Below are 18,141 nucleotides of genomic sequence, written 5' to 3'. Positions count from 1 at the left end.
AGACCCCCCCAAACCCTCCTGGGACCCCCCCTGAATCCCCAGGGAGCCCCCCAAAACCCCCCCAGACCCCCCGAATCCCCGGGGAGACCCTCAAAATATCCCGTCCCCCAAAACCCCCCCTGGAGACCCCCAAATCCCCAGGGAGGCCCCCAAAACCTTCCAGGCCCCCCCCAAACCCTCCTGGGACCCCCAAATCCCCAGGGAGACCCCCAAAACCCCCCCAGCCCCCAACACACCCCCCCGGAGACCCCCCAGATCCCCTGGGAGACCCCCAAAACCATCCAGCCCCCCCAAACCCTCCTGGGACCCCCAAATCCCCAGGGAGCCCCCCAAAACCTTCCAGCCCCCCCAAAACCCTCCTGGGACCCCCAAATCCCCGGGGAGACCCCCAAAACCCCCCAGCCCCCAACACCCCCCCCCGGAGACCCCCAGATCCCCTGGGAGACCCCCAAAACCATCCAGCCCCCCCAAACCCTCCTGGGACCCCCACGAATCGCCAGGGAGGCCCCCAACCCCCCCCGGACCCCCCAAAGCCCCTGGGGACCCCCAAACCCTTGGGACCCCCCCAAAATCCCCCCCAGAAGCCCCCCCAAACCCCCCCATCACCCCCAACCCCTTGGCCCCCCCCAAAACCCCCCCGGACCCCCCCCAAAACCCCCCAAATCCTTGCGACAACCCCCCGAAAACCCCATGGACCCCCCGAGCCCCCCAGAGCCCCTGGGGACCCCCAAACCCTTGGGACCCCCCCAAAATCCCCCCCAGGAACCCCCCCAACCCCCCTCTGTCACCCCCAACCCCTTGGGACCCCCCAAATCCCCCCCAGCCCCCCAAAATCCCCCTGGACCCCCCCAACCCCCCAAATCCTTGCGACACCCCCCGAAAACCCCATGGACCCCCTGAGCCCCCCCAAAGCCCCTGGGGACCCCCAAACCCTTGGGACCCCCCCAAAATCCCCCCCAGGAACCCCCCCAAACCCCCCAGGACCCCCCCATCACCCCCAACCCCTTGGGACCCCCCAAAATCCCCCCCAGCCCCCAAAACCCCCCTGGACCCCCCCCAACCCCCCAAATCCTTGTGACACCCCCCCAAAGCCCCATGGACCCCCTGAGCCCCCCCAAAGTCCCTGGGGACCCCCAAACCCTTGTGACCCCCCCAAAATCCCCCCCAGAAGCCCCCCCAAACCCCCCAGGACCCCCCATCACCCCCAACCCCTTGGGACCCCCCCAAAATCCCCCCCAGGAACCCCCCAACCCCCCTCTGTCACCCCCAACCCCTTGGGACCCCCCCAAAATCCCCCCCAGAAGCCCCCCCAAACCCCCCCAGGACCCCCCCATCACCCCCAACCCCTTGGGCCCCCCCAAAATCCCCCCCAGCCCCCCAAAACCCCCCTGGACCCCCCCAATCCCCCAAATCCTTGCGACAACCCCCCAAAGCCCCATGGACCCCCTGAGCCCCCCAAAGCCCCTGGGGACCCCCAAACCCTTGCGACCCCCCCAAAATCCCCCCCAGAAGCCCCCCCAAGCCCCCCAGGACCCCCCCATCACCCCCAACCCCTTGGGCCCCCCCAAAAGCCCCCTGGACCCCCCCCAAAACCCCCCAAATCCTTGCGACAACCCCCCCAAATCCCCCATGGACCCCCCGAACCCCCCCAAACCCCGGGGACCCCCCCCATCCCCGGCGGGGGGGGGGGCCCAGGCGTCCTGACCCCCCCCCCGCACGTCCCCCCCCCCCCCCCCCAGGCTACGAGCTGCCGTGGGAGGACGGGGGGCAGCCGTACCCCGAGACCTTCGCCCGCCCCCTCGACGTCGCCCTCGGGGCCAGCGACGGCGCCAGCGACTACGGCAACAAGTTCGGGGAGCCCCTGGTGGCCGGTGAGGGGGGACCCCTGACTTGGGGGGGGGCCTCGGGGACCCCCGGGGACGCTGGGGGACACCCATGAGCCTGGGGACCCCCGGGGACACCTGGGACCCCCCATGAGCTTGGGGACCCTCGTGGGTGCCCACACGTGATGTTGGGGGCCTCAGGGACACTTGGGGACCCCCAGGGATACTTGGGGACACCCATGAGCTTGGGGACCCTCATGGGTGCCCACATGTGACGTTGGGGACCTCAGGGACACTTGGGGACCCCCAGGGACACTTGGGGACCACCATGAGCTTGGGGATCCTCATGGGTGCCCACACGTGATGTTGGGGAGCTCAGGGACACTTGGGGACCCCCAGGGACATGGGGAGACCCCAGGGACACTTGGGGACCACCATGAGCTTGGGGACCCTCGTGGGTGCCCACACGTGACGTTGGGGACCTCAGGGACGCTTGGGGACCCTCAGGGACATGGGGAGACCCCATGAGCTTGGGGACCCTCATGGGTTCCCCCACGTGATGTTGGGGAGCTCAGGGACACTTAGGGACCCCCGGGGACACCTGGGACCCCCCATGAGCTTGGGGACCCTCATGGGTGCCCACATGTGAGGTTGGGGACCTCAGGGACACTTGGGGACCCCCGGGGACACCTGGGACCCCCCATGAGCGTGGGGACCCTCGTGGGTGCCCACACGTGATGTTGGGGACCTCAGGGACACTTGGGGACCCCCAGGGACATGGGGAGACCCCACGGACACTTGGGGACACCCATGAGCTTGGGGACCCCTGGGGACACCTGGGACCCCCCATGAGCTTGGGGACCCTCATGGGTGCCCACATGTGACGTTGGGGAGCTCAGGGACACTTGGGGACCCCCAGGTACACTTGGGGACCACCGTGAGCTTGGGGACCCTCATGGGTGCCCACACGTGACATTGGGGACTTCAGGGACACTTGGGGACCACCGTGAGCTTGGGGACCCTCATGGGTGCCCACACGTGACGTTGAGGACCTCAGGGACACTTGGGGACCCCCAGGGACACTTGGGGACCACCGTGAGCTTGGGGACCCTCATGGGTGCCCACATGTGACGTTGGGGACCTCAGGGACACTTGGGGACCACCATGAGCTTGGGGACCCTCATGGGTGCCCACACGTGACATTGGGGACTTCAGGGACACTTGGGGACCCCCAGGTACACTTGGGGACCACCGTGAGCTTGGGGACCCTCATGGGTGCCCACACGTGACATTGGGGACCCCCAGGGACACTTGGGGACCACCAAGGACATGGGGAAATCCCAGGGACACTTGGGGACCACCATGAGCTTGGGGACCCTCCCAGGGTTCCCAGGGACCTTCATGGCCTTGGGGACCCCAGGGACACTTGAGGACCCCAGGGACACTTGGGGGTCTCCCCAGGGACACTTGGGGACCTCCATGAGCTTGGGGACCTGCCCAGGGTGCTCAGGGACCCCCGTGGCCTTGGGGACCCTGGGTGATCTTGTTGGTGCCACCATGGGCGAGGTCACGGGTGGTGGTGCCACCATGGATGATCTCATGGCTGGTGGCCCTCCATGACCTCGTGGGCTCCTCGGGGTGGGTTCTCCTGCCCGGGGGGTGGATTTGGGGGTACAGGGGGTGCCAGGAAGGGGACATGGGTGCTGCGGGTGCCACCGTGGGTGACATCTTGTTGGTGCCACCATGGATGATCTCACGGGCGTTGGTGCCACCATGGCTGGTGGCCCTCCATGACCTCGTGGGCTCCTCGGGGTGGGTTCTCCTGCCCGGGGGGGGGATTTGGGGGTACGTGGGGTGCCAGGAAGGGGACATGGGTGCTGCGGGTGCCACCGTGGGTGACATCCTGGGTGATCTTGTTGGTGCCACCATGGATGAGGTCACGGGTGGTGGTGCCACCATGGATGATCTCATGGGTGGTGGCCCCCCATGGCCTCGTGGGCTCCTCGGGGTGGGTTCTCCTGCCCGGGGGGTGGATTTGGGGGTACAGGGGGTGCCGGGGGGGGGGTGGACACGGCGGGGACACGGCGGGTGACACGGCGGGTGACGTCCCCAGGCTTCGCCCGCTCCTTCGGGCAGCTGCTGCCGGGGGCCGAGCGCCGCGAGTGGATCAAGCCCATCATGTTCAGCGGGGGCCTCGGCGCCATCGAGGACGCCCACGTGCGCAAGGAGCCCCCCCAGCCCGGTGAGACCCCCCCCAAAACCCCCCCAGCACCCCCAAAACCCCCCCTGTGCCCTCAAAACCCCCCCGGTGCACCCAAAGCCCCCCCGGTGCCCCCATGTCCCCCCCGGCACCCCCAACCCCCCCCGGTGCCCCCAAAGCCCCCCCAGTGCCCCCAACCCCCCCCGGTGCCCCCAAATCCCCCTGGCACACCTGTGTCCCCCCCCAGCACCCCCAAATCCCCCCCAGTGCCCCCATGTCCCCCCCAGCACCCCCAAACCCCCCCCGGGGCCCCCAAAACCCCCCCAGTGCCCCCAAAGCCCCCCGGGGCCCCCATGTCCCCCTCCAGCACCCCTAAACCCCCCCGGGGCCCCCAAAACCCCCCCGGTGCCCCCAAAGCCCCCCGGGGCCCCCATGTCCCCCCCAGCACCCCTAAATCCCCCCCAATGCCCCCATGTCCCCCCCTGGCACCCCCAAATCCCCCCCGGTGCCATCAAAGCCCCCCCGGTGCCCCCAACCCCCCCCCCAGCACCCCCATGTCCCCCCCCAGCACCCCCAAACCCCCCCTGGCACCCCCAACCCCCCCCCGGCACCCCTAAACCCCCCCGGTGCCCCCAACCCCCCCCGGGGCCCCCAAAACCCCCCTGGTGCCCCCAAATCCCTCCGGCACCCCCAAAACCCCCCCAGTGCCCCCATGTCCCCCCCCGGCACCCCCAAATCCCCCCCGGTGCCATCAAAGCCCCCCCGGTGCCCCCAACCCCCCCCAGCACCCCCATGTCCCCCCCCAGCACCCCCAAAACCCCCCTGGCACCCCCAACCCCCCCCGGCACCCCTAAACCCCCCGGTGCCCCCAACCCCCCCCGGCGCCCCCAAAACCCCCCTGGTGCCCCCAAATCCCTCCGGCACCCCCAAAACCCCCCCCCGGTGCCCCCAACCCCCCCCAGCACCCTAAGCCCCCCTCCCGGTGCCCCTAAACCCCCCCCGGGGCCCCCATGTCCCCCTGGCACCCCTGTGTCCCCCCTGCACCCCCAAACCCCCCCAGTGCCCCCATGTCCCCCCCCAGCACCCCAAAAACCCCCCGGCCCCCCAACCCCCCAAGACCCCCCAAATCCCCCTGGGGATCCCCCAAACCCACCAGGACCCCCAAAATCCCCCTGGGGCCCCTGAATCCCCCCCGAGCACCCCCAAATCCCCATGGGGACCCCAACATCCCCCGAGGCCCCCCTGAACCCCCCCAGCACCCCCCCAAAATCCTCCCGGGACCCCAGGGCCCCCAAAATACCCATGGGACCCCAGCGCCCCCCAGGACCCCCCCCAAATCCCCATGGGGACCCCTGAACCCCCCCAGGACCCCCCAAATCCCCATGGGGAACCCCAACGCCCCCCCCAGGCCCCCCAACCCCCCCAGGATTCCCCCCAAATCCCTCTGGGGACCCCCAACCCCCCAGGAGCCCCCCCAAATCCCCTGGGGATCCCCCAAACCCACCAGGACCCCAACCCCTCCCAAGACCCCCCCCAAATCCCCATGGGGCCCCCAACATCCCCAGGACCCCCCAAATCCCCCTGGGGACCCCAACCCCCCAGGAGCCCCCCCAAATCCCCCTGGGGATCCCCCAAACCCACCAGGACCCCCAACCCCTCCCAAGACCCCCCCCAAATCCCCATGGGGACCCCAACATCCCCCAGGACCCCCCCAAATCCCCATGGGGACCCCAACCCCCCCAGGGCCCCCCCAAATTGCTATGGGGACCCCCAAATCCCCATGGGGCCCCCAAACCCCCCCCAGGACCCCCAACCCCTCCCAAGACCCCCCCCCAAATCCCATGGGACCCCCAACACCCCCCAGGCCCCCCCGAGCCCCCCCAGAACCCCCAACCCCCCCAAGCCCCCCCAAAATCCCCATGGGGACCCCAGGGACCCCCCCCAGGGACCCCCAAATCCTCCTGGGGACCTCGGGGACCCCCCCAAGTCCCCGGGGCCCCCCCGAACCGTGTCCCCCCCCCCCAGGGATGCTGGTGGTGAAGGTGGGGGGTCCCGTGTACCGCATCGGCGTCGGGGGGGGCGCCGCCTCCTCCGTGCAGGTAACGGGGGGGGGGGTGTCACCTTGGGGACACCCGGGGACCCCCCTGTCCCCTGCCCCCCCCCCCCAGAGCGGCAGGGTGGGAGGGGGAAAGGAGGGGGGGCATTGGGGTGCTGGGGGGGGGCACCTGGGGTGCTGGGGGGGCACTGTCCCCTAATGTCCCCTCGCAGGGTGTCACTGGCCCCAGGGTGTCACTGTCACCACAGTGTCCCTGCCCAGGGTGACTGTGTCCCCAGGGTGTCCCCATCCCCCAGGTGTCCCTAGCCAGGGTGGCCTTGTCCCCATAGTGTCCCCTCTCTGGGGTGTCCTTGTCACCACAGTGTCCCCTGCGCAGGGTGACCGTGTCCCCAGGGTGCCACCATCCCCCAGGTGTCCCCTAGCCAGGGTGTCCTTGTCCCTATAGTGTCCCCTGCCCAGGGTGGCCTTGTCACCACAGTGTCCCCTGCCCAGGGTGACCGTGTCCCCAGGGTGTCCCCATCCCCCAGGTGTCCCCTAGCCAGGGTGGCCTTGTCCCCATAGTGTCTCCTCCCTGGGGTGTCCCTGTCCCCAGGGTGTCCCCATCCCCCTGGTGTCCCCTAGCCAGGGTGGCCTTGTCCCTATAGTGTCCTCTCCCCAGGGTGGCCTTGTCCCCAGAGTGTCCCCTCCCCGTGATGTCACTGTCCCCTGGGTGTCCCCATCCCCCTGGTGTCCCCTAGCTATCGTGGCCTTGTCCCCATAGTGTCCCTTCTCTGGGGTGGCCTTGTCACCACAGTGTCCCCTGCCCAGGGTGACCCTGTCCCCAAGGTGCCACCATCCCCCAGGTGTCCCCTAGCCAGAGTGTCCTTGTCCCCAGAGTGTCCCCTCTCTGGGGTATCACTGTCCCCAAGTTGTCCCCTCCCTGGGTGTCCCCTCCCCAAGATGTCCCATAGCCAGGGTGTCCTTGTCCCCAGAGTGTCCCCTCTCTGGGGTATCACTGTCCCCAAGTTGTCCCCTCCCTGGGTGTCCCCTCCCCAAGATGTCCCATAGCCAGGGTGTCCCTGTCCCCAAGGTGTCCCCTCTCCAAGGTGTCCCTTAGCCAGGGTGTCCCTCTCCCCAGGGTGTCCCTGTCCCCACGGTGTCCCCACCCCACGGTGTGCCCCGGTGTCCCCAGGTGCAGGGTGACACCGCAGCAGAGCGGGACGCGGGGGCGGTGCGGGGGGGGCACCGGGGGGGATGTCCCCATGGCGTCCCCACCCCACGGTGTCCCCACGGTGTCCCCAGGTGCAGGGTGACAACGCGGCGGAGCGGGACGCGGGGGCAGTGCGGGGGGGGACTGGGGGGCAATGTCCCCATGGCGTCCCCACCCCGCGGTGGCCCCGTCCCCACGGTGTCCCCACGGTGTCCCCACGGTGTCCCCAGGTGCAGGGTGACAACGCGGCGGAGCGGGACGCGGGGGCGGTGCAGCGGGGGGACCCCGAGATGGAGCAGAAGATGAACCGGGTGCTGCGGGGCTGCGTGGAGAGCGAGGACAACCCCGTGTGCAGCATCCACGACCAGGGCGCCGGCGGCAACGGTAGGGGACACTTGGGGACACCTGGGGACACCTGGGGACACCCTGAGGGCATGGGGGACATGGGGACACCAGGGGATGTAGGACATGGGGGGACATGGGGGGGACACGGGGCCGGGGGGCGAGGACAACCCCGTGTGCAGCATCCACGACCAGGGCGCCGGCGGCAACGGTAGGGGACACTTGGGGACACCTGGGGACACCTGGGGACGTTGGACATGTGGGGACACCAGGGGATGTAGGGCATGGGGGGACACGGGGGGACACGGGGCCGGGGGGCGAGGACAACCCCGTGTGCAGCATCCACGACCAGGGCGCCGGCGGCAACGGTAGGGGACACTTGGGGACACCTGGGGACACCTGGGGACATGGGGGACATGGGGACACCAAGGGACATGGGACACGGGGGGACACGGGGCCGGGCGGCGAGGACAACCCCGTGTGCAGCATCCACGACCAGGGCGCCGGCGGCAACGGTAGGGGACACTTGGGGACACCTTGGGGACACCCTGAGGTCATGGGGGACATGGGGACACCAGGGGATGTAGGACATGGTGGGACACGGGGGGACACGGGGCCGGGCGGCGAGGACAACCCCGTGTGCAGCATCCACGACCAGGGCGCCGGCGGCAACGGTAGGGGACACTTGGGGACACCTTGGGGACACCTTGGGGACACCTGGGGACATGGGGACACCAGGGGATGTGGGACACAGTGGGACGCGGGGGGACACGGGGCCGGGCGGTGAGGACAACCCCGTGTGCAGCGTCCACAACCAGGGCACTGGTGGCAATGGTAGGGGACACTTGGGGACACCTTGGGGACGTGGGGACACCAGGGGATGTGGGACACGGTGGGACACGGGGGGACACGGGGCCGGGGGGCGAGGACAACCCCGTGTGCAGCATCCACGACCAGGGCGCTGGTGGCAACGGTAGGGGACACTTGGGGACACCTTGGGGACATGGGGGGACACCAGGGGACACCCAGGGGACGTGGGACATGGGGGGACACCAGGGGACATGGGGACACCAGGGGACACCCAGGGGACCCGGTCACTGAGGGTGGCAGTGGAGAGCTCGGGGTGCCACCGCGAGCGCGGGGGGGGGACCCCGGGGCGTCCCCAGGGTGTCCCCAAGGTCCCCGCGTCCCCAGGCAACGTCCTGAAGGAGCTCAGCGACCCGGCCGGGGCCGTCATCTACGCCAGCCGCTTCCAGGTACCCCCCACCCATGGGTGCCCCCCCGGGTGCCCCCCCCAGCCTTGGGTGCCCCCCCGGCCCATGGCATCGTCACCCTTGGGTGGCCCTGACCCTTGGTGGCTCCTTGACCCTGGGGCACCCATGGGTGCCCCAACCCCAGTCCTCCACCACGCCCATCCCCAGAGCACCCATGGGTGCCCTGACCCCATCCCACATGTCCCCATGGCCCTCCACCCCCCCGGAGCACCCATGGGTGGCCTTGACCCCAGGTGGCCCCTTGACCCTCAAGCACCCTTGGGTGCCCCAACCCTGATCCCCCACCGCGCCCATCCCCGGAGCACCCATGGGTGCCCTGACCCCATATCTCCCATCCCCATGACCCTCCCGGACCCTCCACCCCCCCCGGAGCACCCATGGGTGCCCTTGACCCCAGGTGGCCCCTTGACCCTCAAGCATCCTTGGGCCCCCCAACCCTGATCCCCCACTGTGCCCGTCCCCGGAGCACCCATGGGTGCCCTGACCCCACCCCACCTGCCCCCCGGCCCCCCGGAGCACCCATGGGTGCCCTGACCCCATATCTCCCATCCCCATGACCCTCCCGGACCCTCCACCCCCCCGGAGCACCCATGGGTGCCCTTGACCCCAGGTGGCCCCTTGACCCTCAAGCACCCTTGGGCCCCCCAACCCCGGTCCCCCACCATACCCATCCCCAGAGCACCCATGGGTGCCCTGACCCCACCCCACCTGCCCCCCGGCCCCCCCGGAGCACCCATGGGTGCTGACGGGGGGGGGGACGCAGCTGGGCGACCCCACCCTGAGCCTGCTGGAGATCTGGGGGGCCGAGTACCAGGAGTCCAACGCGCTGCTGGTGCGGCCCCCCCGGGTGCCCTGGCTGCGGCGCCTGGCGCGGCGCGAGCGCTGTCCCCTGCACGTCGTGGGCACCGTCACCGGCGACGGGCGGGTAGGGGACACGGGGACATGGGGACGCGGGGGGACACGGGGGGACGTGGGGGATGTTGGAGGACATGGATGTGGGGAGATGGGATGGAGAGACAGGGACATGGGGGGACATGGAGGGACGTGGGGAGATGGGGACATGGGGGACATGGGGGGACATGGGGGGACATGAGGGACATGGGGGGACATGGAGGGACATTGGGGACATGGAGGGACATGGGGGGACATGGGGGACATGAGGGGACATGGGGGGACATGGGGAGATGGGGGACATGGGGGGACGTGGAGGGACATGGAGGGACATGAGGGACATGGGCACATAGGGGGACATGAGGGACATGGAGGGACATGGAGGGACATGGAGGGATGTGGAGGGACATGGAGGGACATGAGGGACATGGGCACATAGGGGGACATGAGGGACATGGAGGGACATGGGGGACATGGAGGGACATGGGGGACATGAGGGACATGGAGGGACATGGAGGGACACGGAGGGACATGGGGGACATGGAGGGACATGAGGGACATGGAGGGGACATGGAGGGACATGGGGGACATGGAGGGACATGGAGGGACATGGAGGGACATGGGGAGATGGGGGGACATGGAGGGACATGGGGGGACATGAGGGACATGGGGGGACATGGGGGGACATGGGGGACATGAGGGACATGGAGGGGACATGAGGGACATGGAGGGACATGGGGGACATGGAGGGACATGGGGGGACATGAGGGACATGGGGGAACATGGAGGGGACATGGGGGACATGAGGGACATGGAGGGACATGGAGGGACACGGAGGGACATGGGGGACATGGAGGGACATGAGGGACATGGAGGGGACATGGAGGGACATGGGGGACATGGAGGGACATGGAGGGACATGGAGGGACATGGGGAGATGGGGGGACATGGAGGGACATGGGGGGACATGAGGGACATGGGGGGACATGGGGGGACATGGGGGACATGAGGGACATGGAGGGGACATGAGGGACATGGAGGGACATGGGGGACATGGAGGGACATGGGGGGACATGAGGGACATGGGGGAACATGGAGGGGACATGGGGGACATGGGGGACATGGAGGGACATGTGGGGACATGGGGAGATGGGGACATGGGGGACATGGGGGACATGAGGGACACGGAGGGACATGAGGGACATGGGCACATAGGGGGACATGAGGGACATGGAGGGACATGGAGGGACATGGAGGGACATGGAGGGACCTGGGGGACATGGAGGGACATGGGGAGACATGGAGGGACATGGGGGGACATGAGGGGACATGAGGGACATGGGGGACATGGAGGGACATGGAGGGACATGAGGGACATGGGGACATGGAGGGACATGGGGGGACATGGAGGGACATGAGGGACATGGGGGGACATGGGGGACCTGGGCGAGATGGGGGGACATGGGGGGACACAGAGGGACACGGGGGGTTTTGGGGTCCCCCTGAAGTGACAGAGATGGCACCCATCCCCGCTGACCCCCCCCACCGTGTCCGCCCCCCACCCCAGATCGTGCTGGTGGACGACCTGGCGTCCCCCGTGCCCGAGGGGGGGTCCCACGAGGGGCTCCCCACCCCCGTCAACCTGGAGCTCGAGTGGGTGCTGGGCAAGATGCCCCGCAAGGTGAGGGGGCACCCGTGGGTGCTGCTGGGGACAGGGGACCCCCATAGGGGCTGGGGACCCCCCAGTGGGCTTGGGGACCCCCCAAGGGGGTTGGGGACACCCCAAGGGGTACGGGGACACCCCAGAGGGGGTGGGGACCCCCCAGTGGGGCTGGGGACCCCCCAATGGGCTTGGGGACAGCCCAGAGGGGTTGGGGACCCCCCAAGGGGCACAGGGACACCCCAGAGGGGGTGGGGACCCCCCTGGGTGATATCAAGGGACCCCCAGATTTGGGGACCCCCAGGTTTGGGGGTCACCCTTGGGTGACATCAAAGGACCCCCAGATTTGGGGACCCTCAGGTTGGGGGTCACCCCTGGGTGATATCAAGGGACCCCCAGCTTTGGGGACCCCCAGGTTTGGGGGTCACCCCTGGGTGATATCAAGGGACCCCCAGCTTTGGGGACCCCCAGGTTTGGGTGTCACTGGTGGGTGACATCAAGGGACCCCCAGGTTTGGGGACCCCCAAGTTTGGGGACCCCCAGGTTTGGGGGTCACCCTTGGGTGACATCAGGGGACCCTCAGCTTTGGGGACCCCCAGATTTGGGGACCCCCAAGTTTGGGGACCCCCAGGTTTGGGGGTCACCCTTGGGTCATGTCAGGGGACCCTCAGCTTTGGGGACCCCCAGATTTGGGGACCCTCAGGTTGGGTGTCACCGGTGGGTGACATCAAGGGACCCCCAGCTTTGGGGACCCCCAGGTTGGCATCACCCTTGGGTGACATCAAGGGACCCCCAGCTTTGGGGACCCCCAGGTTGGGTGTCACCCTTGGGTGACATCAAGGGACCTCCAGATTTGGGGACCCCCAGGTTTGGGGGTCACCCCTGGGTGATATCAAGGGACCCCCAGGTTTGGGGACCCCCAAGTTTGGGGACCCCCAGGTTTGGGGGTCACCCTTGGGTGACATCAGGGGACCCTCAGCTTTGGGGACCCCCAGATTTGGGGACCCTCAGGTTGGGTGTCACCCTTGGGTGACATCAAGGGACCCCCAAGTTTGGGGACCCCCAGGTTTGGGTGTCACTGGTGGGTGACATCAAGGGACCCCCAGCTTTGGGGACCCCCAGGTTGGCATCACCCTTGGGTGACATCAAGGGACCCCCAGCTTTGGGGACACCCAGGTTTGGGGGTCACCCCAGGTGATATCAGGGGACCCCCAGATTTGGGGACCCCCAGGTTTGGGGGTCACCCCTGGGTGATATCAAGGGACCCCCAGGTTTGGGGACCCCCAGGTTTGGGTGTCACCCTTGGGTGACATCAAGGGACCCCCAACTTTGGGGACCCCCAGGGACCCTCGGGACTGGCGACCCCCAAAACCGGGACCTCCATAATCCCAGAACTCCCCATTTTGGGGTCACACCCCCACTGGGGACCCCTAATTTTGAGGACCCCCCCCCAAATCAGGGGTGCCCCCGTGGTCGGGTGTCCTCGTGGCCGGGGGACCCCCAGATTCGGGGACACCTTTGGGTGGGGACCCATCCCGCTCCGCAGCACCCCAATTTTTGGGCCCCGCCGGGGCGTGGGGGACCCCGATGCGTGGCCGGGCCCCCCCCCCGACACCCATGGGTGCCCCCCAGGTGTTCACCCTTCACCGGGAGCCCCCCGCGCTGCGCCCGCTGAGCCTGCCGCCGGGGCTGACGGTGCGCGGGGCGCTGGAGCGGGTGCTGCGGCTGCCGGCCGTGGCCAGCAAGCGCTACCTCACCAACAAGGTACCCCCCCCGCGCCCCCCGCCCCGGCCGTGGCACCCTTGGTTGCCCCCCGGTCACCCCCGCGCGGTCTCGGTCCCCTCCCGTGGCCTGGAGCTTCTCCTGCGGCTTCAGTGCCCTCCCGTGGCCTCGGTCTTCTGCCCTGGCCTCCATCTCCAACGTGGCCTCCATCTCCAACGTGGCCTCGTTCCCCTCCCATGGCCTCCATCTCCACCATGGCCTCCATCTCCGCCTTGGCCTCCATCTTCTCCGTGGCCACCATCTTCTCTGTGGCCTCGTTGCCCTCCCATGGCCTCCATCTCCAACGTGGCCTCCGTCACCAATGTGGCCTCCATCTTCTTCGTGGCCTCGTTCCCATCCCATGGCCTCCATCTCCAACGTGGCCTCCATCTCCAACGTGGCCTCGTTCCCCTCCCATGGCCTCCATCTCCACCATGGCCTCCATCTCCACCTTGGCCTCCATCTTCTCCGTGGCCACCATCTTCTCTGTGGCCTCGTTCCCCTCCCATGGCCTCCATCTCCAACGTGGCCTCCGTCACCAATGTGGCCTCCATCTTCTTCGTGGCCTCGTTCCCATCCCATGGCCTCCATCTCCAACGTGACCTCCATCTTCTCCATGACCTCGTTCCCCTCCCCTGGCCTCCATCTCCACCATGGCCTCCATCTTCTCTGTGGCCTCGCTCCTCTTCCTGGCCTTGATGTCCTCCATGGCCTCATTTCCCTCCCCTGGCCTCCATCTCCACCATGGCCTCCATCTCCACCATGGCCTTGATCTTCTTCGTGGCCTGGTTCCCCTCCCCTGGCCTCCATCTCCTCCATGGCCTCTGTCTGCTCTGTGGTCTCACTCCCCTTCCTGGCCTTGATGACCTCCATGGCCTTGATCCCCTTGATGGCCCCGTTTCCCTCCTGTGTCCTCCATCTCCTCCGTGGCCACCATCTTCTCCGTGTTCTTGTTGCCCTCCCTGGCCTCGTTCCCATCTCATGATCTCCATCTGCTCTGTGGTCACCGTCTTCTCCGTGGCCTCATTCCCCTTCCTGGTCTTTATCATCTCCACGGTCTTGATCCTCTCTGTGGCCTCAGTTCTCCTCTTCTGGCCTCCATCTGCTCTGTGGCCTGGATCCCATCCGTGGCGTCATCCCCCCATGTGGCCTTGATCCTCTCCATGGCCTCGTTCCTCCTCGTGGCCTTGATCCCTTTCATGGCCTCCATCCCCTTCCACAGCCTCGTTCCCCTCCTGTGTCCTCCATCTCCGTCATGGCCTCCATCTCCTCCACGGCCTCCATCTCCTCCATGGCCTCCATCTCCTCCCGTGGCCCCAATCCTTTGGCTCCTGCTCCGTGTCCTCCACATGCCCTGGCCCATGTCCCCCCGACGTGTCCCAGCCGGTGTCCCCCGTGTCTCCCAACTGTGTCCCCCACGGCATGTCCCCCATGTGTCCCACGCGTGCCCCACCTTGTGTCCCTTGCAACGTGTCCCATCCCATGTCCTCCGTGACGTGTCCCAGCCTGTGTCCCCCATGACATGTCCCAGCCCATGTCCTCCACATGTCCCCGCCCGTGTCCCCCATGACGTGTCCCAGCCCGTGTCCTCCATGGCGTGTCCCATCCCATGTCCTCTGTGACGTGTCCCAGCCTGTGTCCCCCATGACATGTCCGAGCCCATGTCCTCCACATGTCCCCGCCCGTGTCCCCCATGACGTGTCCCAGCCCGTGTCCTCCACATGTCCCCGCCCGTGTCCCCCATGACGTGTCCCAGCCCGTGTCCTCCACATGTCCCAGTCCGTGTCCTCCGTGACGTGTCCCAGCCTGTGTCCCCCACGTGTCCCAGCCCGTGTCCTCCACATGTCCCAGCCCATGTCATCCATGACGTGTCCCAGCCTGTGTCCCCCATGACATGTCCCAGCCCATGTCCTCCACATGTCCCCGCCCGTGTCCCCCATGACGTGTCCCAGCCCGTGTCCTCCGCAACATGTCCCAGCCCGTGTCCTCCGTGACGTGTCCCAGCCCATGTCCCCCACGTGTCCCAGCCCGTGTCCCCCATGGCGTGTCCCAGCCCGTGTCCTCCACATGTCCCAGCCCGTGTCATCCACGTGTCCCTGCCCATGTCCCCCACGTGTCCCAGACCGTGTCATCCACGTGTCCCTGCCCATGTCCCCCACGTGTCCCAGCCCGTGTCATCCATGACGTGTCCCAGCCCATGTCCTCTGCAACGTGTCCCAGCCCATGTCCCCCATGACGTGTCCCAGCCCGTGTCCTCCGCGACATGTCCCAGCCTGTGTCCCCCATGACGTGTCCCAGTCCGTGTCCTCCACGTGTCCCATCCCGCGTCCCCCCCTAACGCCGCTCTCCGGGGGCAGGTGGACCGCTCGGTGACGGGGCTGGTGGCCCAGCAGCAGTGCGTGGGCCCCCTGCACACGCCGCTGGCCGACGTGGCCGTGGTGGCCCTGTCCCACTTCGACACGGTGGGGGCGGCCACCGCGCTGGGCGAGCAGCCCATCAAGGGCCTCCTGGACCCGGCCGCCGGCGCCCGCCTCGCCCTCACCGAGGCCCTCACCAACCTGGTCTTCGCCCGCGTCACCGACCTCCGCGTGAGTCCCGCTGCCGCGGCCGTGGCCACCGCGGGGGCCGTGACGTGGCTGCAGGACAGCTACGGGGGGGCACGGCCATGGGGGGGGCGGGCGTGGTTGTGGGGTGGCCGTGGAGGTCATGGCGTGGTCATGGCGTGGCCATGGGGGGTCAGATGTGGTTGTGGGGTGGCCATGGAGGTCAGGGCGTGGTCATGGCGTGGTCATGAGGGTCATGGCGTGGTCATGGCGTGGCCATGGGGGGTCAGACGTGGTTGTGGGGTGGCCATGGAGGTCAGGGCGTGGTCATGGCGTGGTCATGAGGGTCATGGCGTGGTCATGGCGTGGCCATGGGGGGTCAGACGTGGTTGTGGGGTGGCCATGGAGGTCAGGGCGTGGTCATGGCGTGGTCATGAGGGTCATGGCGTGGTCATGAGGGTCATGGCATGGTCATGGCATGGCCATGGGGGGTCAGACGTGGTTGTGGGGTGGCCATGGAGGTCAGGGCATGGTCATGGCGTGGTCATGAGGGTCATGGCGTGGTCATGAGGGTCATGGCATGGTCATGGCATGGCCATGGGGGGTCAGATGTGGTTGTGGGGTGGCCATGGAGGTCAGGGCGTGGTCATGGCATGGTCATGAGGGTCATGGCATGGTCATGGTGTGGCCATGGGGGGTCAGATGTGGTTGTGGGGTGGCCATGGAGGTCATGGCGTGGTCATGGCGTGGTCATGAGGGTCATGGCATGGTCATGGCATGGCCATGGGGGGTCAGATGTGGTTGTGGGGTGGCCATGGAGGTCATGGCGTGGTCATGGCGTGGTCATGAGGGTCATGGTGTGGCCATGGGGGGTCAGATGTGGTTGTGGGGTGGCCATGGAGGTCATGGCGTGGTCATGGCGTGGTCATGAGGGTCATGGCGTGGTCATAGCATGGCCATGGGTGGCAGGCGTGGTTGTGGGGTGGCCATGGAGGTCATGGCGTGGTCATGGCATGGCCATGGGAGGTCAGATGTGGTTGTGGGGTGGCCATGGAGGTCATGGCATGGTCATGGCGTGGCTCTGAAGGTCATGGCATGGTCACGGCGTGGCCACGGGAGCCACGGCATGGCCACAGGACCACGGCGTGGTCATGAGGGTCATGGCATGGCCATGGCGTGGCCACAGGCACCACCGCATGGCCCTGAAGGTCATGGCTTGGCTCCAGCATGGCCACAAAGGTCACGGCATGGCCACGGGGGTCATGGCATGGCCGCAAAGGTCACGGCATGGCCATGGGGGTCATTCCATGACTGTGACATGGCTGTAGGTGTCATGACATGGTTTCAGCATGACCGTGAAGGTCATGGCATGACCGACGTGGCCACCAAGGTCATGGCATGGCTCCAGCATGACCTTGAAGGTCATGGCATGACCAACGTGGCCACCAAGGTCATCGCATGGCTCTGGCATGACCGTGAAGGTCATGGCATGACCGACGTGGCCACCAAGGTCATGGCGTGGCTCTGGCATGACCATGAAGGTCATGGCATGACTCTGACGTGGCCACCAAGGTCATGGCGTGGCTCCAGCATGACCTTGAAGGTCATGGCGTGACTGATGTGGCCACCAAGGTCATGGCGTGGCTCTGGCATGACCATGAAGGTCATGGCATGACTCCAACGTGGCCACCAAGGTCATGGCGTGGCTCTGGTGTGACCATGAAGGTCATGGCGTGACTGATGTGGCCACCAAGGTCATCGCATGGCTTCAGCATGACCGTGAAGGTCATGGCATGACTCCAACACGGCCACCAAGGTCATGGCATGGCTCTGGCATGACCATGAAGGTCATGGCGTGACTGATGTGGCCACCAAGGTCACGGAGTGGCTACAACATGGCCACCAGGGTCATCGCGTGGCCACAGGGGTCACGGCATGGTGGTGGCACCTGGCAGGACCACGCCACCACCACGCCATGGCCATGGGAGTCACGCCGTGGCCATGGGGACACACCATGGCCGTGGGGACACAACGTGGCCATGGGGACACGCCATGACCATGCCCTGGGGCAGTTTGGGGGTAAAAAGGGGAATTTGGGGGGCGGTTTTGGGGGTAAAAGGGGGAATTTGGGGACATTTGGGAACGGGGGGGACAGGTCAGTGTGTCTGACTCTGTCCCCTCTGTCCCCCCCATTTCCTTTTGTGTCCCCATGTCCGGTGTCCCCGTGTCCCTCTGTCCCTGTGCCCATGTGTCCCCATGTCTTGTGTCCCCACATCCGTGTGTCCCATGTCCCCCATGTCTTGTGTCCCCGTGTCCCCATGTCCATGTCCCTCTGTCCCTGTGCCTGTGTGTCCCTGTCCGTTGTGTCCCCATGTCCCTATGTCTTGTCCCCCATGTCCCCA

At 67.6% G+C, this 18,141-nt stretch overlaps 1 protein-coding gene across 1 annotated transcript in view; it reads left to right on the top strand.

Annotated features, from left to right (window-relative positions):
- LOC135324585 (phosphoribosylformylglycinamidine synthase-like) overlaps positions 1-18,141 on the top strand; it is a 55,380-nt gene that overhangs the window by 15,631 nt on the left and 21,608 nt on the right. Inside the window, exons 10-18 of the mRNA XM_064501165.1 lie at positions 1,740-1,871; positions 3,937-4,065; positions 6,049-6,122; positions 7,499-7,652; positions 8,805-8,866; positions 9,648-9,809; positions 11,343-11,456; positions 13,068-13,199; positions 15,554-15,784. Of these exons, the coding sequence (XP_064357235.1) occupies positions 1,740-1,871; positions 3,937-4,065; positions 6,049-6,122; positions 7,499-7,652; positions 8,805-8,866; positions 9,648-9,809; positions 11,343-11,456; positions 13,068-13,199; positions 15,554-15,784 (1,190 nt within the window). The remainder of the gene's footprint in view (positions 1-1,739; positions 1,872-3,936; positions 4,066-6,048; positions 6,123-7,498; positions 7,653-8,804; positions 8,867-9,647; positions 9,810-11,342; positions 11,457-13,067; positions 13,200-15,553; positions 15,785-18,141) is intronic.

The sequence above is a fragment of the Dromaius novaehollandiae genome, chromosome 32 (assembly GCF_036370855.1).
Source record: "Dromaius novaehollandiae isolate bDroNov1 chromosome 32, bDroNov1.hap1, whole genome shotgun sequence".
NCBI classification, from domain to species: Eukaryota; Metazoa; Chordata; class Aves; order Casuariiformes; family Dromaiidae; genus Dromaius; species Dromaius novaehollandiae.
The sequence above is the reverse complement of the archived record's forward strand: the minus strand, read 5'-3'. Positions and strand labels throughout refer to the sequence as shown.